The 17,258-nt window shown below is 48.8% G+C and overlaps 4 protein-coding genes across 4 annotated transcripts; 2 read left to right on the forward strand and 2 right to left on the reverse strand.

The window, feature by feature from the left end:
* Positions 1 to 1,773: 1,773 nt before the first annotated feature.
* BCR38DRAFT_426110 (uncharacterized protein) lies at positions 1,774 to 4,684 on the forward strand. The gene is made up of 5 exons (XM_040859743.1): positions 1,774 to 2,030; positions 2,085 to 2,165; positions 2,222 to 2,805; positions 2,857 to 3,495; positions 3,545 to 4,684. The coding sequence occupies exons 1-5, from the start codon at positions 1,886 to 1,888 to the stop codon at positions 4,463 to 4,465; spliced, it is 2,370 nt and encodes a 789-aa protein (XP_040717734.1). The 5' UTR covers positions 1,774 to 1,885; the 3' UTR covers positions 4,466 to 4,684.
* A 765-nt stretch (positions 4,685 to 5,449) lies between these two features.
* On the reverse strand, positions 5,450 to 7,797 carry BCR38DRAFT_337818 (multicopper oxidase-domain-containing protein; the record flags this gene model as incomplete). Its single annotated transcript, XM_040855562.1, has 8 exons — positions 5,450 to 5,828; positions 5,877 to 6,372; positions 6,438 to 6,521; positions 6,572 to 6,780; positions 6,832 to 7,092; positions 7,191 to 7,242; positions 7,289 to 7,388; positions 7,450 to 7,797. The coding sequence occupies 8 exons, from the start codon at positions 7,795 to 7,797 to the stop codon at positions 5,450 to 5,452; spliced, it is 1,929 nt and encodes a 642-aa protein (XP_040717735.1).
* Positions 7,798 to 9,600: 1,803 nt separating this feature from the next.
* On the forward strand, positions 9,601 to 11,291 carry BCR38DRAFT_464402 (major facilitator superfamily domain-containing protein; the record flags this gene model as incomplete). Its single annotated transcript, XM_040862671.1, has 8 exons — positions 9,601 to 9,871; positions 9,902 to 9,986; positions 10,042 to 10,128; positions 10,263 to 10,314; positions 10,368 to 10,522; positions 10,606 to 10,862; positions 10,945 to 11,193; positions 11,230 to 11,291. 8 exons carry the CDS (start codon positions 9,601 to 9,603, stop codon positions 11,289 to 11,291), a joined length of 1,218 nt encoding a protein of 405 aa, XP_040717736.1.
* A 1,941-nt stretch (positions 11,292 to 13,232) lies between these two features.
* On the reverse strand, positions 13,233 to 14,819 carry BCR38DRAFT_455972 (benzoate 4-monooxygenase cytochrome P450; the record flags this gene model as incomplete). Its single annotated transcript, XM_040861857.1, has 3 exons — positions 13,233 to 13,424; positions 13,479 to 14,548; positions 14,624 to 14,819. 3 exons carry the CDS (start codon positions 14,817 to 14,819, stop codon positions 13,233 to 13,235), a joined length of 1,458 nt encoding a protein of 485 aa, XP_040717737.1.
* Positions 14,820 to 17,258: the final 2,439 nt, after the last annotated feature.

The raw sequence follows: 17,258 nt of genomic DNA on the forward strand, positions 1-17,258 counted from the left end.
GGCATACATGGGCAAATCTACAAGGCTTCATGGTGAAGTCGACGCCCATGCGTATAGAGCGTCCCAAATACTGCTGTAACGACAGCACCCATACTTGAAGGTTGACAGTAAGTCGGCAGTCCGGGAGCCGCTGTGCACCGGTGCAGAAGTGGGCTGGAGCGTCAAGAAAGCCGGCCGTTCAGTACCAACATTCGCCGATTGGAACGATTGCAGAGGCGCGGTTCGGTCGGCAGGTTGTCTGATTGACCGACATCCTTGCATGCTCTGTCAATGATCCAGTCATCTTGTGCCCTTGAAATTGGCAGCTGACTTGACGAATTGGGTCCCAATGGGCAGACAATGCTGTATCGAAGCCGACGTCGGATGAAGCTCGTCTGAAGAGCATTGGCGATATCGAGATATGACACCGAAACAGTGCGTTGCGCTGCATCACAGCTTAGTTCGCCTTGGCCAAGGACCTCAAGTAAAGTTGGAAGCTCCAGACTACCGATGACCAACATGGATGCGGCATCGGGACGACACCGGACGCATGAGATCTCAACATGGAGATGGAAAGTCAGCATGAGCGTACAATTGTCATTTCGTGTTGGGGGCACAAGTTAACCCTCCTACCGCCCCACCTTCCCCCATCCCCATCTTTGAAAAAAAGAAGAGGAATAGGGAAGATTTTATGGATTTTGACATAAAATCCGGGGTAGAGCTAACTTCGACTCTACGCGGGGGAGATAATTTGAGCGCTGGGATGTCCAGAATTAATCGGGGCCTGTCGGGAAATGCCGGGAAATGCCGTAACAAAACAGACTAACCTTGTCACTCAACGCCCTAAGGTCAGGAACAATTTAATGTTTTGTCTCAGGCTAGATTTGCTTCATAGTCAGGCTTTAAGATCTCGGGAGTTGAAATGATGCCTGCCAGGCAAGTTGCTCGTAAGAATGCTTCGACAATGGTCTGTTATTTGACATGCCCCTCGCTATGACCTCATATAGTAGCGGGTAAAGTGTTGTCGATTTGGTGTTTTGGCCATTATATTCTGCAGGTTCTATAGTCTTGGTTGCGGTCTGTCTGTACTTATACTTCTTCAATCTATTTTGGTCTATGCATTATTCTCGTTCGATTAGCACTAGCTGTGTCTTAGCACCAAACCACTGCTTTACACTTGCTAACACAGAACCCAACATTGGTGGCCTTAGAGCACTATCAAATACCACATCCAGCAAAACATATCGAAATGACTAGAACTTTCACATATAATGTTGGTTATCCTGTGGGACTATTGTACTGTGCTACCTTCGACAATCAGTCATTTGAAGTGAATCCATGTAAATGCACACATGGTAGTGCGCATTGCTTGTTGGAATCTTCAGCGAGCAATATGAGAACGAGGTCATCTCCCAAAGCAACCACGTGGCAACACTCTAGGCACTCCCGCTATTCGATGCACGTTAATATGGTATCTGCAAATTTATTACAAGCCTGCCTGCTGTATGCTGCGAGGCTCAAGCATAGCATGATGGCAGCATGCTTCTCGACCGGGTGCAGTGCCCGCCTATCTTTTCATTATTCCTGCTTTGGCCTTACTAGCCTAACGACATGAACTTGTCCATCAAGCACGGATAATCCTGGGGTGGTTGATGCGTTCCTGGGTTAGAAAGGGGCTAACTTAAGCGGGGAACCATGCAGTGGCTTCGCCGGGGCGAGGGAATGAGTCGGCATCTTGGGCGATTGACAGCGGGATGCGGAGTAAAGGTCGAAGAAAATAGATTTAAGCGAGCCAGTTTCCCCATTCGATGCTGGGAAGTGCACATTTCGTACGGTGCACTTTGTGCGTAGCCCAATGTTGGGTAATGGCGACATATCGTGACATGTGAAACAGACTTGCCTCGGGATGTCGAATCAGTCCGTCGACGATGCCGGCAACGACGATTCGGGAGGGGCGCCCTCCGCTACCGGTCTCGCTTGCAACGGCTGCCGGCGAGCCAAGCTGCGGTGCTCGAGGGACCGGCCTACTTGCGAGCACTGCCGAAAGACCAGTATGCACCTTATCACTTGTCATGCTTATGCCTGATACTAAAAGGTCTTGGCAGGCCTCGACTGTATCTACGAGTTAAAGCGTGTCAAGCCGGGTCTGAAGACAGGCGCGGTAGAGAATCTGCATAGGAGAATGGGTGAAACATAAAATGATCGCCTGACCTTATTGACTGACGTGCTCACGGTTTTGCAGACACACTGGAACAACTGGTCCTGGAAGGTGGCCTGGATCAGAGGACAACCCCAACTTGCAGTGACCACAACGGCAACTGCACTGGCAGTAGCCACGAGTCCGCTGCATACAAGATACTCTCATTGCTCGCAAAAGAGCTTCCAAAGCTGGTCAATGCACCCAGAGCATCTCCACCAAGAGAGGAACCACATGCGGATCCTCGAAAGAGACGGCGGGTGGTTGAGGACGACGCCGTAGTAAAGAAGCCATCTGACACTAGTGACTGTCCACCACTGCCTGAAAATTCTTCTCTTGAGGCAATCATTACGGCATACTTCGCCAACGTTCAACAGTGGATACCCATGGTTCACCCATCGCGGTTCCAGAGACAATATCGAGACCCGGCCGAGCGGCCTAGACTTGCCATCATACTTCAAGCTATGACGCTTTCTGCAACCAAGTTCGTGACGGCCGAGAATATCGCTTTCAACTCTAGTGCACCGGCTTGGCCCTCTAACCGGGTTCGCAACTGGATAATATCCTCCGCCATGGACTCTCTGACCGTTGAGAGTCTTCAGGCCTTGACAATTATTGCCTTCACTGATGTGAGCTCCTGTTACTTCCCTTGGAGATGGAGTGCGGTCTAACATGGACAGATCGGGGACGGCAATGCTGCGAGAGCGTGGTCCATCGTCGGATCACTCACTCGGACTGTCGAGTACCTTCAACTGACTGTCGAACATGAGGATAGTGATCGCCAGCCATGTTGCCAACCTTTCACCTCCTTGAACACGACACAAAACTGGACAATACTGGAAGAAAGAAGGCATGTCTTCTGGAACATATTCAATCTGGACCGGTTTTGCAACACCAGTCTGGGTTGGAATACGAGCCTGACCTCGGATGACGTGCATCGCCGACTTCCTTGTGACGGCGGCCTCTGGCACAAGGAGAATCCAGTAGTAACCCCCTACTTTGGGATTTGGGACAAATCAGCAGGTAGGATCGGAAATCCCATCGCATTTATACCATCGCACTATCAATCGTCTCCAGGCCAGGCTGGTGCTGAGGCAGAGATGCAAAGCCTCCCTGAGTCAGTGTCTTCTGCCGGGGGACCGCCAACAACCGACATGTCAACGGTCGGTGCATTCGCGTATTGCATCGAGGCGACCGAATCCATGAGCCGTGTTACGAGCTACTTTTTACAGCAGAAGATCAATATGCGGGACCAGAAAGAGATTGGATGTTGGCTCACGCGGTTCAAAGAGTTAGACCTCCGCCTTGTGCACTGGAAGGCATGTAAAACTATCACTTCTTTGGACGACTCGAACTAACAGCCCGAAGATGCTACTGCCACAAAAATGGAAGTCGGAGATTGCGCGGCAGACAACCATGATGGACCCCAATCTAACTCTCGCCCATTGCACCCACAATGCTTCAATGATCCTCCTACACCAGCTTATTGCGTACCCGCCTGCCAGTTGGGCCTTTCGCAACCGCCTACCTAGCAGCTGCAGTGCAGATACGTGTTATTCCGCAGGTGTCGAAATTGCAACGATTACGGAGAACTACCTAAAGTATACACCCGATGCATCGCCAGTCACGAGCCAATTCTGTTTTTGCGTCTTTGTGGCAGGCAGGATGATGCTCATGCACTGGCGGTTCTACGTCGAGAACCGACTCGCCGATGAATTCTGGTCTCTGATTAGAAGCCTTCAGGAAATGTCGCGACGATGGGTGGCCTTCTCGGAAGAGCCCATCCTGGACTTGGCTGCTAAGTACGCGCTGAAGCTGAAAGATCTCTATGATATGTGCGAAAAAGACGAGAGCTATCGGATTGACGTCACGGGGTATACGAACGAGATCGACCATCAAAGCAAGTTTGAGCAGCGAACCGAAACAACTCGACAGAACATTCGACACAAAGCGCAGGAGCCATCGTACCTACCAAAAGAGCAGACCCATAGCGAGGTTAGTCAATGGGCGTATGGGTCAGCAGCCATGTCCGGCAGGCTCTCGTGTCTCGATATGAATACACCTGCACCTAGCGGTGGCCACTCTTTAGAGATGGCTCCTGACAGCTCGACAACAGCGGTGACCAATCGAATGGATATGTCAAACCCGTCAAGCGCTGGTGTTGATACGGGCGAGTTCAACACAATACCACAGATGATGCTGGATCAGCACTTTATGCATATGGATCGAATCATAACCTTCGATGACGGGAGCATGTTTGCAGCAAATTTGGAGGGCTCGGTTTGGTAACTGAGAAGTAAAAATCAAAACGACGCCACAGTTCTGGGTACGTGAATTGCGCAGGAGGAAAATAATGACGATAATGGGCCAAGAACTGCAGTCGACGCAAGGGACTTGTGCTCTGCGGGAGCGCATGGCATGCCCGAATTACTTGTAGAATGGAGCAATTCCACCATATTTGCACCACTTAGTCGATTATCTACGTCATACAAGCTATTCAAATCCCTCTATAAGCCTTGTTTTCAAGACCCCGTTGCGTGTTACCAAGCCTTTTCTGGCCTATATCGAGTTGTCTTTAATACTGCATCGGAGAAGATTAGGCCTTCAACATCTCCCAAGACTCTATTTTTGCCGTGCATTTGCAACGAACTGTCCCAGGATCTGTTTCGGTTTCGCCGAGACGCGCCAAAATACTGCAGGCCTGCGTGTAGCCTGTTATATGCTGCAAGAGGTTACAAAGTAAAGGCAGGAAATATCAACCTTTGGTGGAAATGGTGGGGTTTCTCGAAGATCAAACCATCGACCTGGAAAAATTTGTCAAGTTGTTGACTGGTGTCGATACTTCGAACCGAAAAGTCTTTAGTTGATTCGCCCAGCGTTGGTTACGTATCAAAATGCGAGAAAACCTGCAAATGTGTGTGTGCATGTGCGCGTTTGTAGAAGCAGATTTGCTGGGAACACACCATTCAAGTCATACAAGAACTGGTATGCGTCTCTTCTTTTGTCCATGTATTCGCTACAATAGTAAATATCTCTTGGTTTTGGCACCTCCAGCAGCATGGTGTCAGTCTCGACGCCCGAGCGGAGGTATTTCTTTGACAGGGGTGAAAGCCAGACTACGTGTATACGTCCCAACTAAATAATTCGATGAGCTTATAATAATGCTCTCAATAACAATGTTAATCTCAGACACATCTCCCACATTCTTGATCTTGTGCTAACACCCAACACCCAAGCCATGCCGACTCTAGGTACTCTTCGTGTATTTTACAGTTAGAGCCCGCTTCCAATCACATTGTACTTCCGCTCAGTCTCAAAATACTGCGTCCAATCTTTACACTGGCTTTGAATCGTCTGCAGCTGTTCAGGTGATACCACAATGTCCTTCCGCCGCACTAGTGCATTGGTCACAAGTCCTTCGCTTGCGTGCCAAGATATGTGGCAATGCAAGATCCAAGCGCCGGGCGAAGAGGTTTCAAACGCCATGACGGCGTACCCTCCAGCCGGGAGCATGAATGTATCCCGCCGCATGGGGTTGGCGAAGTTCAGCGAACGGATATCCTGGTTCCATGTTCCGTTACCAGATGCCAGAATGCGGAGAGTGTTGCCGTGCATATGAAGTCTGGAATCACAGGGTGAGTTGCTTGGAGACCTGGGTCGAACAGGGGCTTAGTTGACTTACGGATGTGGCTCCGAGAACTGATTCTGAACGTACCAGAATGCAAACTTGGAGCTTCCATCGACCTCGATCAAATTATCTGATGCTTGAAAATTTGGGTTCTTCTGAGAAAGCCGACTGATGATCGGTTGCTCCCAATTGGCTACCATGGTCGAGCTGCCAATTACCCAGCGGAATACCCGGCCTCCGGTGACGCTCGTGACTTGGAATGGACTCGACACGGGAACCTGTGTTAGTTTAAAGGCAGTCGTGTCGACCGACTTAGGAGGGATGGGCTGCACCTGGTCGAGTGCCTCATCGTAGCATCCCTCAACAATAGGGGACATTTGACTCCGGGGCAAACCATCTGGAATATCTGCCTCGGCTCCCGTGTACGAGAAGATTCCATTGGCGAGATTGCCTTTGCCGTCATTTCTGTTAAACACGCAGGGTTGAGGAACTGCGCGTATCCAGTATGACCCATCTCGTCCTCGTTGCCCGCCTGCATTGGCCGTCACTACTACATTTACTCGTTGACCTGATTCAGGAAGAAAATTAGCATTTCCCGTCCTTATAACTCACTCACTTAGTCTTGGTGCATACCAACGCCAAGTTTCACCCAGGTTGTCGTGTATGGGACGATTGCTTGCCCGTCAATGGAAACAACTTGTAGCTGATGGTTGTCTGCTTCTGATTAGACCGAGTTATACCCGAATCGTTCCAATGAGATAACATACCGATACCAACTTGATAAAAGTTGTCCACACCTGTGTTGATGAAACGCATCAAGTATCGCTGATTCCTCTGCACATTAACCTGAAAATGCCGTCCGCCGCCAGCAAAGTTTAGGTTGGTCCCATTGAAGAGAATATTGTCTGGTATGCTGACATTGGCGCCCTGTGTCATCGTGATGGTGTCCTGTCCCTGGCTGCCAACGTTGTGGTATCTGAAAATCCACTTTAGTATGGAGACTTTGAAACCGTTACAAGCCGCTTACACTTCCGAAATGGTGATAGGACCCAAATCCACGTCGTAGCCAGCAGCATGTGGCCCATTCACAATAATTGCACCCCAAACGCCGTCACCGTATTGGGATGAATGGTGGCTGTGGTACCAGTAGGTTCCGTGTTGAGTTGCTTGCCAGGTGTATACCCTCGTCTTTCCGGGGGCGAGAGGGCACTCGGTGACACCGTTGACCCCGTCCTGCTGACATATCAGCACCTTCGAACGTGATTTTGGATGGCAATAAGTAGCTTGCCTGGGTATTTGATCCCCGCTGAGGTATTCCATGCCAGTGGAAACTTGTTCTGCCCAACCCTTAGTCATGTTGATTCTGAAAACCAAGATCAAACTCACCCATTATCTTGCAAGCTGTTGATTACGGTTATTCTTGCCGTGTCTCCCCAGTCTGGAACTATTAGCTTCGATGATTGTGGACGTATACTGGTACTCACTTATAAAGACTGTTGGTCCAGGCAATTGGTTGTTTATTAGAAGGCAAGGTTTTGGAACCCCATCGGGGGCGCATGTAGTGTTCTTAACCTCAAATGTATACTGCAAAAATTTTAGTCTTCAATCAGAGAAATCTTGAAAATATCGACAGGATGTGACCAACATCTACGATTTTACCCGTGTTTGGAAATGCCGTCTCCGCGTCCGTAGTAATGTCAAATCGGCCCCAGCAGCCATTGGGTGACCCTCCACAGACACCACCGCTGCCTCCTGGTGGAACCTCAGGATCCAAAGTGGCTTGAGGTGTTGGAGGTCCTTGAGGCGGTGGTGATGGCTGCGGGTTGGGGTCGCTTGCGGGTGTCCCAGTCGGAATAGGAAACGTAAAGTTTGGAGCTGTAGGGAATGAAATCTGTCGAGAATACAGCCTCCGCACACCACTTAGATACGAGTCTAAGAACAACGCATTCGTCAATGGCAAGCACAGAAGCGCACCACGGTATGGGGTCTTCATGATTAGGAGGTTAGCGACTGTCTGTAAGAAGAGAAGGAACGTATTACTTGCAGAAAGATTAAGTAGATTGACAGTTCGCCGACGATATAAGGAAGAGTGTTAAAGTGCCGAGTATATCAGACGAACATGACGTTGGCTCGCTACGATGTGCCGTATGTCTCGACCAACCCTTGGCCGGGCTACGCCTTCGTCTGAAAGTCAAGCTTTCGATTGGCACTGTCCGATCTATGAGACGAAGCTGTCGCCGGTATATCCGAATATGAAATTTCTCACCGGCCTAATAGAAATGTCTGATGATATCGCTAGGCAACAGAGTCCCTGATTCTGAACCAATTCCAGGTTCAGCATATTCGCAGGCTTTGATTAAATCTTGGCTGCCCATTCTTCTAGTATCACACCCAGATCCGGATCTATGTTCTAAACACTCACATGGTCACCGATCGTCCGATCACCGTACCCGGACACCGTTGTTCGTCAATTTTCTACGCCGACGTGATGCTGTAAACTCCCCGCAAGGGCTTGGAAGTGAATATGAAACTCGAGAATCCTTGTCAGAATGTGCCTTTATTCTAGATTTGTGGTTTCGGGCCGGGTCGCCGCGGAAATCCGAATTTCTAAGCAAAGCTTAAACAGATCACCAGACGAACTACAGCAGAGCCCCAATCGCATAACAGTCACACATCTCAAAGAAGTTAGCACCTCCTAAGCGAAATGCAAGGGGAAAGTATGCTGATATGTGTGCAAATATTGTTCTCACTAGAAAATATTAGTTTGCAGACGGAAAATATGTTAACGCGACCCAGGTAAGTTCACGGAAGAAATATCTCCACGGAAGTCCGGACGCCGGGCATTTCTCACATATCCCTAATTTGCCCGAGTTCGGTTCGGTTTTTAATAGGAACCCGAATGAGAGAATAGGCTATGTTCGGTATTCAATACACCCCGTTGCCTTTTGCCTTCATCCCTATGTGAATTTCCACATTGCTCCTCTAACCGTGGTGATAATATGGGCGCGTAGTTCAAAAGACCCCTACAAAACTGTCAGCTTATACATGGTCAAAGGAGTGATACTGTTGCTTCCGACGTATGCCCAACCAGGATTATTACCCTGAGTCTAACCCTCACATGACCTTGCGGCTAACAGACTTCAACTTGTAGAAATAGAAGATTCCATATTTGTCTCATACCCCAATTCTGTATCCTCCATAAGATATATCTTCGCAGAAACGACCGTCTGATTGAGTCACGCCTCAAAGTTCGACGTTCACGACAATATCCTGCATTCTGGGAAGCTCATTAGTTGTGAATGAGAAAATTGCTTATATTCCCTTCACCGGCAAACTCAGGGAAGGTCACATTACAGAAGGTAGAGACAACAAGGTAGCTTATCTCGCCAAGCTTTGCAGACTCATCAGTGCTACCCTCAAGTCAGTCATCTTGACCCCAGATTCCAGACCTCCTTCTAGCGTGCCACTTGTTCCAAGGATCCACAACTCCACTATGTAGCTTTTGTCGGTATCGAATCAGCTCGTGGTTAACGTGCCCACGTGCGTAGTATCTCTCTTACAAGGCCACCATCAATCGGCCAAGGGCAGCTTCCGAGACGGTACTACCAAGTACGACGCTGTCGTGAGCGGTATAGCTTCAAACTCATGCAGCAGTCGCCATGACTAAATACGTCATGAGGCCTTCCGGAGTCTATTCCAACCCTTGACATCCTCCACTTCGCGAGGTCGATATCAGCCTCTCCCCACAGCGGATGATGAGGGTGACGAGATTGATAGCCCAAATTCATCCAATACCATGGCCGATGAAGCCAATGGTGATAAGCGGGCCACGGACTCTCACACCATTGTGAATACCTCCGCATCTCAACACGCCCGCGATGCCGCCGCCGAGTTCCTGCACAAGAATCCACAGAGTCGTATCATAATCAATCCCGCAGACGACAAGCGTCTGCTGCAACGTATTGATCTCGTCATCTTACCCATCATGTTGACCGTCTATTTTCTCCAAGCCCTCGACAAAGCCACCCTGGCATACGCATCGGTCTTTTGCCTAATCGACCACACCGGTCTCGTCGGCGACCATTACAGCTGACTAGGTAGTACTGTGTATCTCGCCCAGCTACTTATGCAGCTTCCGATGGCATGGCTGCTGGTGCGACTGCCTATTGCCAAGTTTAACGAGTATCATGGTTTGCTTGTGGGGCATGATGCTCACATGCATGGCTGCTGCGCATAGCTTTGGGCGTCTTCTGGCGACGAGATTATTCTTCGGCGCATTTGAGGCCAGTGTCGCGCCTAGATTCATTGCTATTATGCAGACGTGGTAGATAAGGCCGGAGCAGGCAGTGAGGATTAGTTATTGGTAGGCGATGAATGGCATTACGAATATGGCAAGTCACCAAATCATGGCAGCTTCTCATTGGATCTGCGGGTGAGTGGATGCGCTTAGTCCAGAAGTTTAATCACCTATGGCTTGGGGCATACAGTGTCCCACTTGCACTCCTACCAGGTATGTCTGCCTACCGAAGTGTATGACAAGATAGCATTCACAGTCATCGGCAGATCATATTAATATTCTTCGGTGTCATCACCGTCACCTTATCGTTCGTCATGTTGACCTTCACGCCTGACTCGCTAGTTGAAGCCAATTCTCTCAAGGACAACGACAAGCTCATTGCGGTTGAGAGGCTGAGGATGAACCAAATGGGTGTCGTTTCGTGTGAGCGGAAAAACGGCCACTTGAAACAATCTCACTTGGATCCAAGGCTTGGTTCTAGTTCTGCCTACTGTTCTCTATTAGCATTCCCTTCGGTGGGATCTCCACCATTGAACCTCTCGTCGTTAAGACTTGCGGCTTTGACAACTTCCAAACCATTTTGTTCAACATCCCGTTCGGGGCCGTACATTTGGTTACCACAGTCGGAGAGGTATTTCTGGCCCAGAAGCTCAAGAAAATAGGGTCATTCATTGCATTATTGTGCATACCCTCGATAGTCAGCTGCGCGGTTCTCGTGGTGTTGCCTCACGAGGCTTCTCACAGGGTCCCCTTCTATTCGGGTACTACCTTATCTCCATCTAACCTGGCACCCGTGAGTCTTTTACGAACCTCAACACTTTTCATGACTGAATAGCACATTAGCCCCTTTGATTTACTCGCGGTCTGCACAAAACACCCCTGGTGACACCAAGCCCAAATGCATCAACGCGGTGCTCTTCATCGGACATTCCACCGGCAATGTGGTTGGTCCCCTCTTGTATAGACAGAAGGAAGCGCCATCGTATAGTCCGGGTCTCAAGTCGAACCTCGCCCTCTATGTCGTCATAATCGTATTAGTCGTTGTGACCACACTATTTACCATTACTAGTGATGCGGATGGGTTGCCTGAGGGTGCTGACACTGGAACTGCCGTGGCTGGATAGATAGGTGAGCGGGCGTTTGAAAACTTGTTGGATTTGCAGAGTGGGGAGTTTGTTTTCGTTGTTTAATGCTGATAGATAGGATATGAGGTTTCACGTTCTGTTGGCGATGGCGTTAATGTGCATATAGTTTCAGACAATTTGGGTTGACTGGGAATTATGACACTCTTCGATTACTCTACAGGTAGTTATACCACCGATTGTTGCTAGTATTTACGTCATCTGCATATGTCAAAGGTCGCGTGGCCACCTGTTATAGCTCCACTGTGAGCACACTGTAATCAATGTTTAGCGATTTACAAGTTGAAGTTGGTGGATTACTAGTGAAAATCGGAACCAGTTAAAAATAGTCTTCCGTGAAAAGAAGGTATCAACCTTGGATCCAATCCAAGGTCATGGAATCAGCCGTCATTAATGACGGGTAAATGGTGGGGATATACAAAACACAAACTCCATCCCCCAGAAGGCCTTGACCCTCCGCCCCGCCACTGACATTTACTCGCGTGGACCCCGTCAACCCGCCGTCAGCTCTCCCACCGCAGCTCTCGCGTGGCAGGTCCAAGGGGGCCTAACGTCAATATTATCCTCTATGACTAGCGAGGCAGTCTCCGAGGGGCCAGGAGTTGGGAACAATGACAGAAGCAGAATGTGGTAGTCGGCAGTCTTCCAGCTCAACGCCCGAGCTACAACTCGCTATCGGGTTCCATTTCATTTCAGATTCTAGTGCTTCGTGCACTTCACTTGCCTTCACTTTCCTGGATTTCGCCCAAGGCTAGACCTATTCTCACTGCGCTATAGTACCGTGACTTTGCCATGCTCTCGTATGTATTGTAGCGGGGTAAGGCCGGACGCCAGGGAAAATAGGTGACGGAATGGGGAGGATCTTTTGCTTTGATGAAGGAGGCTTGTGGCTGCAACTTTCTTTTCGAGGACGGACCCTTTTTAATGACTTCTTCATCTTTTCGATTCGACAAGCAATAGTTAGCCATCATCGCACTCTTTTCAATGCATGCAATTCAGAAGCTTCAGTTCATGATTCACTTACACGTTCAGGGGATAGCTTCTAAGAATCCATCTATCCTTTCCATTTTAGCCTTGACAACTATGAGACATTGTGTCTTGCTCTGATCGGAGCAATCCAGTACTAGAGACAGCTTCAATTCGACTCCTAGGAGCCAGACGTCCTATTCTGAGAATTATCCCGACACGAGAGTCTCAGAGGCACATCCGACCAACTTGCGCACAAGACTTATAAGAGCTTCGCTCTTACGGCCAGCACCATGATCTCCGTCTGATCAGACCAACAGATGTGATCTGTTGGTACTGGAGCCGTCTGTTCAGTGTGTTAGGTGATAGGTACATCCTACCGACCGCCTGACCCCGTTTCAGTATCCGTCGTGATTGGTGTTTTCCCTGTTGCTCTTATGGCTTGCGCTTTGATGAACGTGAGTAAGGGATGAGGTGGATGGCATTTCTCAAAGTGCCCAGCTCGGTGATCATCTCAGACATCATCTGGACCACTTATCTCACGTGCTTCGCTGTTCCGACTTCATCCGGTTGAAGCTTGCGTGTACGGCCAACTTGGCGAGTAGTTCGTTATTGACTCCTTCGAATTCACGGAAGAAAGGTTGTGTGTGTGGGGGCTTAGTACCCCTTCTGTGCCCTCTGAAAATACGGAGACGGAATCTGAGGGCAGGAGAGATTCCCATATCATAGTGCTTGATGTACAGGAGAAGTCATTCATACAGCCATCTTCAAGTTCATATTTTACTAAGGATGATCGGCAAATATTGAAGTCGATAGCTCCAACTACCTTCGATTTGCCGATGAGTCTAATGACCTGGGAGGGATCATTGCCCGCTCTTTTCAGCTCCTGTAGTGGAGTTATATCCGCCGGGGTTGAGACTCTAAACCTGGAAATGATTGCCGCTGGCATGTTCTTTGACAGTAATTTAACAGTCTTGCTTAATTACCACCGTCTTTGTCGCTGTACCTGTTCCGATCTAGGAATTACTGTCTCTTCCGCTTAGTAATATAGCAAGGCCATGAATGCGGCGCCAAGGTGAAAAATGCATTCCACTTCCACTTCTGACTTGGGTCAACCTGCCGGATATCGTAGTCACGAACAAGCATGGCGGTGATTTTCGATAACTCGATTTTGGCCAGGTTCTGCCCGGGACATGCTGCGTACCCAGCTCCGAACTATGCAATCCAGTGAGTTTTAACTTATTAGTATACAGTTATGTGGAATCATACCGGCATCAGGAACTTTTCCAAGACGATACTGTCATTCCCTAGCCATCGATTTGGGTTGAACTGGCGAGCATCACTGCCCCAAATCTCCTTGGAATGGTGCATGACCCATGCATTCACGGATAGCACCGTACCTTTGGGAAATTCCCGATTTCCAAAGATAATTCCACCTTCAGGTGCCAAACGCGGAAGTCCCATAGGTACTGGCCCGAAGATACGTAATGTCTCTTTGATGCAAGCTTGTAAAAACGGCAGCCGTTGAGTGTCGACGTACGAAACCACACCGTCTTTGAGACCCGCAGCGTCTATCTCATCCCTCACCCTCTGCCACGCATTCGAGTGCCGTATCATATAGTATACGAAAGCTTGGAGAGCAGAGGATACCGTATCGAAACCAGCAGCCACAGAATTAAACGCGCCGGAGTCGATCTCATGTCGCTGTATGCGATCCGGGCTCTGCTCCAGCATACGAAACCAGTGGGCCAAAGCATCAAATCTTGCATCAGGGTTTGATTCACGCTCCTTGGTAGAACGCAGAGCAAAGTCGATTATATAACCGGCAGGCAAGATACCAAGCCAAGTGACAACTGGATTAGCCAGGAGCAGCACGTGTAGCCAGCGGAAGTAGCCAGCAACAGCGATATATGCGCTATGCGCTTCGGCATTGGCGACTGAGTTACCTATATCTTTTCCTCCCTTAATAAATCCGAAAGGCTTCGAAAAGATGGCCTCTCCAACTATGTCAGATATTGTAAAGCTGAAGTACTCGTTCAAGTTGATAGGCTTGCCGCTTTCGGCATATTCGCTTAGCCAGCCGAGAAGTGAGTGTATAGTTTGGTTGATTGCTTGTTCCGACAGGAGCATGTTTGACAGCACGAATCCCGGTGCGAGATGCCTAGATAGCTTGTTCTTGACTTTTGGATCGGTGGCCGACATGGGGTTTTGGAATCGTCCATCTGGAAACGTCACCACTTTATACCAGCTGCCCTTATGTAGAGGCGCCAACAGTAATTTCTTAACGGCGTCTGGGTGGCTGACGCTGACCTCGTTGTGTGCTATGCGGACGAAGTGGCCTGGGATGAGTTAGGCCTCTGATTGTGTTCGGATTAGTATTCTAGGAGTGAGGACATCATGCTTATCGTGAAGACGAATGAGTTTGAGGTTTTGATCTATTTTCAAGATGCGGCGGATGTGCCACAAGCGAGTGAAAGAGGCCACGAACGGGCCAGGAATGTCGCTGATGGGCGAAAAGAAACGTCGCCCTACGCAGATGCTGATGATTATTATCACCAATTGGGCCAACAGAAAAGACCAACTAAATAAGCAACCGTTGAAGACACCCATTTTTCCGACGATGGACTGAAGCCGGTCACGAGTGATGGATCACAGTTGAAATCGATAATAGCGAGGTTCAATGTTTAGTTTGCGTCTGGGATGGAATGACAGTTCGAGGACTGGCGAAGTTCCATGGACCCTCATTTGACTTCCAGCATGCATCAGGCCACAGTTATGATAAATTATTTTCTGAGGCGCCTGTAAAAAGACAATGTGTAACCATGGCAGGGTTCCAGATGCACTTCAGTAGATCGATGAGCTCATGAACTTGCCCTTGGCGAATAGTGCGTTTCTCCTCGAAAACAGTGGGTATCTATGCTGGGCCATATGTGGTTCTGGTATGCCCTACAGTCTCAAATTTGAATGTAAGATGGATAAAAGAATATCCGCCAGACGAGAGTAGTCTGAACAGACATAGCGATATTCCCACGAGGGCGCTCTATACTGCTTCAGGGGAACCAATCAATCACTTATGCCGCGATGAGTGTTGCGTTCACATTCGTATATTGCACAAGCTCAATGCAAATTGGTAATGGGCTTATATAGTCGGTAAATCCAAATCCGTATGAACACTTCCAGTAGCTATGGGCTTACGTAGGTCAATAAAGAACCAAAATGCACGGCCTCTGAGTCCTATCTAAGAGACAGCCTATGAAGTGATGACTGCCCAGTTCTAAAATAGTAATCCATGTACAAAATTTGAGTTGAAGATTGGGCCATGCTGGTTTCAAATTCTACTTATACATCTATAAATTGGAGCATGATCGGTGGCTGCATTAGTATACCGATTGGCGTGCGCTAACCGTGACAATAGCTGCCCCAGGCTGTGCCTCTCCATGTAACTTGGATGCGAAATACGAAGTTGCGAGTGGTACGCAGTCAACCACCGACATTCAATCACAAAAGTTGTTGTTAACGAGCAACTTTGAGCAGGGTACGTAAGTACTGTCTGCCCGCTGCGTAATCCGTCAATACCGGCCAGCAAGAAACTCTTGTTCCAAATTTTACCTCCTGATCCTTCTCTGCAGTCTTCCATGTCAAGATTTACTCGGAATCCATTGCCGGCAGGAATGGCCCCGAGCTACCAGGATCTTGGGATCAAATATTCTCAAAGATCAAGCCTGGTGAGCCCGAATCTAGCGGCAGCATGCGTTCTACTGGCCTCTTAATTGGAAATTCGGCGATTGCATGAACCCATGTCTTCAAATATCTGCACGAAGATAACGGTATCATTAATGATGAGACTCAAAGCAGCCATGACGTGGGTGGCAGTGATGGTAGCCAATAGTGAGAGTCCCAAGGCCGTCATGAATCATCCCCATGTAGATTTTATCGATATTGCCAAAGGCTCCGAGTCTCGGGATCTTGGAAACCATTACGAGAACCTGAAGACACTGGGCATATTCCACTGGCGGGTTTTCGTGTAAAGAGTTTGCGCTGGGTTTCATTCAGCAGCGAGAATTATTTTGAAGAGGACCAGACTTGAACAAATATCAAGCGTTGACGTGGCTCAAAGCCACGGACGGTTTTATCCTCAACTGGGTACTTATATTGCATGATAGTTCGACGAGGCCGCATGATGGAAGAATTATACCGTAGGATTAACAGACCAACTTCGGAACGTCCGCAACGGGTTTGCCCTCTTTGATCAACACAGTCGGCCCAAGCCCGAGTTTACGCAACACCCGGTTGTGAAGGGTTCCGGAATATGGGGCAATGAGCTCGACGCAGGAGACATCCTGCTGATTGGTGTAATCAAGGTTCAAAAGTTTCACCGTCGACTTGTACTTGGCAGAAAGGTCGCCGGGTGATCTTGGACAGAGCCCGCGAGTAGACCACTAATTTCCTTGCAATCGTCAGAACAACAGTTCTATATCGTAAAATCGAAGACGCAGTAAATAATAGAACTAAAGAGGAGTCTCTCGAAGTGGCCGATCGAAAAGATGGCATCGCCGTAGATTTCTGGCGATTTCTAGGGTTCAGAAGAAGTGGCAGGATTTCTCAGCTCGCGGATGCGCACGCAGAAATGTCTCATCACAACTGAAAGAGACTCTCGATATGCGTGACGGTGAAAGAAATTGTTTCGTCTAGTGGAATAATAACAAGCTAAAGTTCCTACCAGGACTCGTCCGCAACAACTTGCGAACCAACAACAGCACGAGGCAAGAGTTTACAACATGCTTGACCGTATCGTCGCATGTTTAAGAGAAGAGATGCTGCCGACCGAGTGCCCTGCGATGATATCGCTTAACAGACAAAGCGAGTCGCCTTTCGTAACAAAACACTACAAGGGGTGCGGTGAAACTGTGCAGGCCGTCCTGACGACTGCATTGAGCAGGGACATATACCAAGAAGAGTTAAGGAGAGATGGCCAGTTGATGGTGGTCTGCTGAAATGATCATGACTTTGGCTTTGTTTGTCGCATGCTAAGAGGCGACTGAATTTGCC

This window comes from Pseudomassariella vexata, assembly GCF_002105095.1.
Source record: "Pseudomassariella vexata strain CBS 129021 chromosome Unknown BCR38scaffold_4, whole genome shotgun sequence".
Taxonomy (NCBI): domain Eukaryota; kingdom Fungi; phylum Ascomycota; class Sordariomycetes; order Amphisphaeriales; family Pseudomassariaceae; genus Pseudomassariella; species Pseudomassariella vexata.

Excerpts from the sequence above, each read along its gene's own strand:
- BCR38DRAFT_426110 (XM_040859743.1), top strand. The coding sequence starts at position 1,886 with ATGTCGAATCAGTCCGTCGACGATGCCGGCAACGACGATTCGGGAGGG. Across the intron at positions 2,031-2,084 it reads CGAGCACTGCCGAAAGACCA|GCCTCGACTGTATCTACGAG; the intron begins GTATGCACCTTA and ends AGGTCTTGGCAG. Across the intron at positions 2,806-2,856 it reads CAATTATTGCCTTCACTGAT|ATCGGGGACGGCAATGCTGC; the intron begins GTGAGCTCCTGT and ends TAACATGGACAG.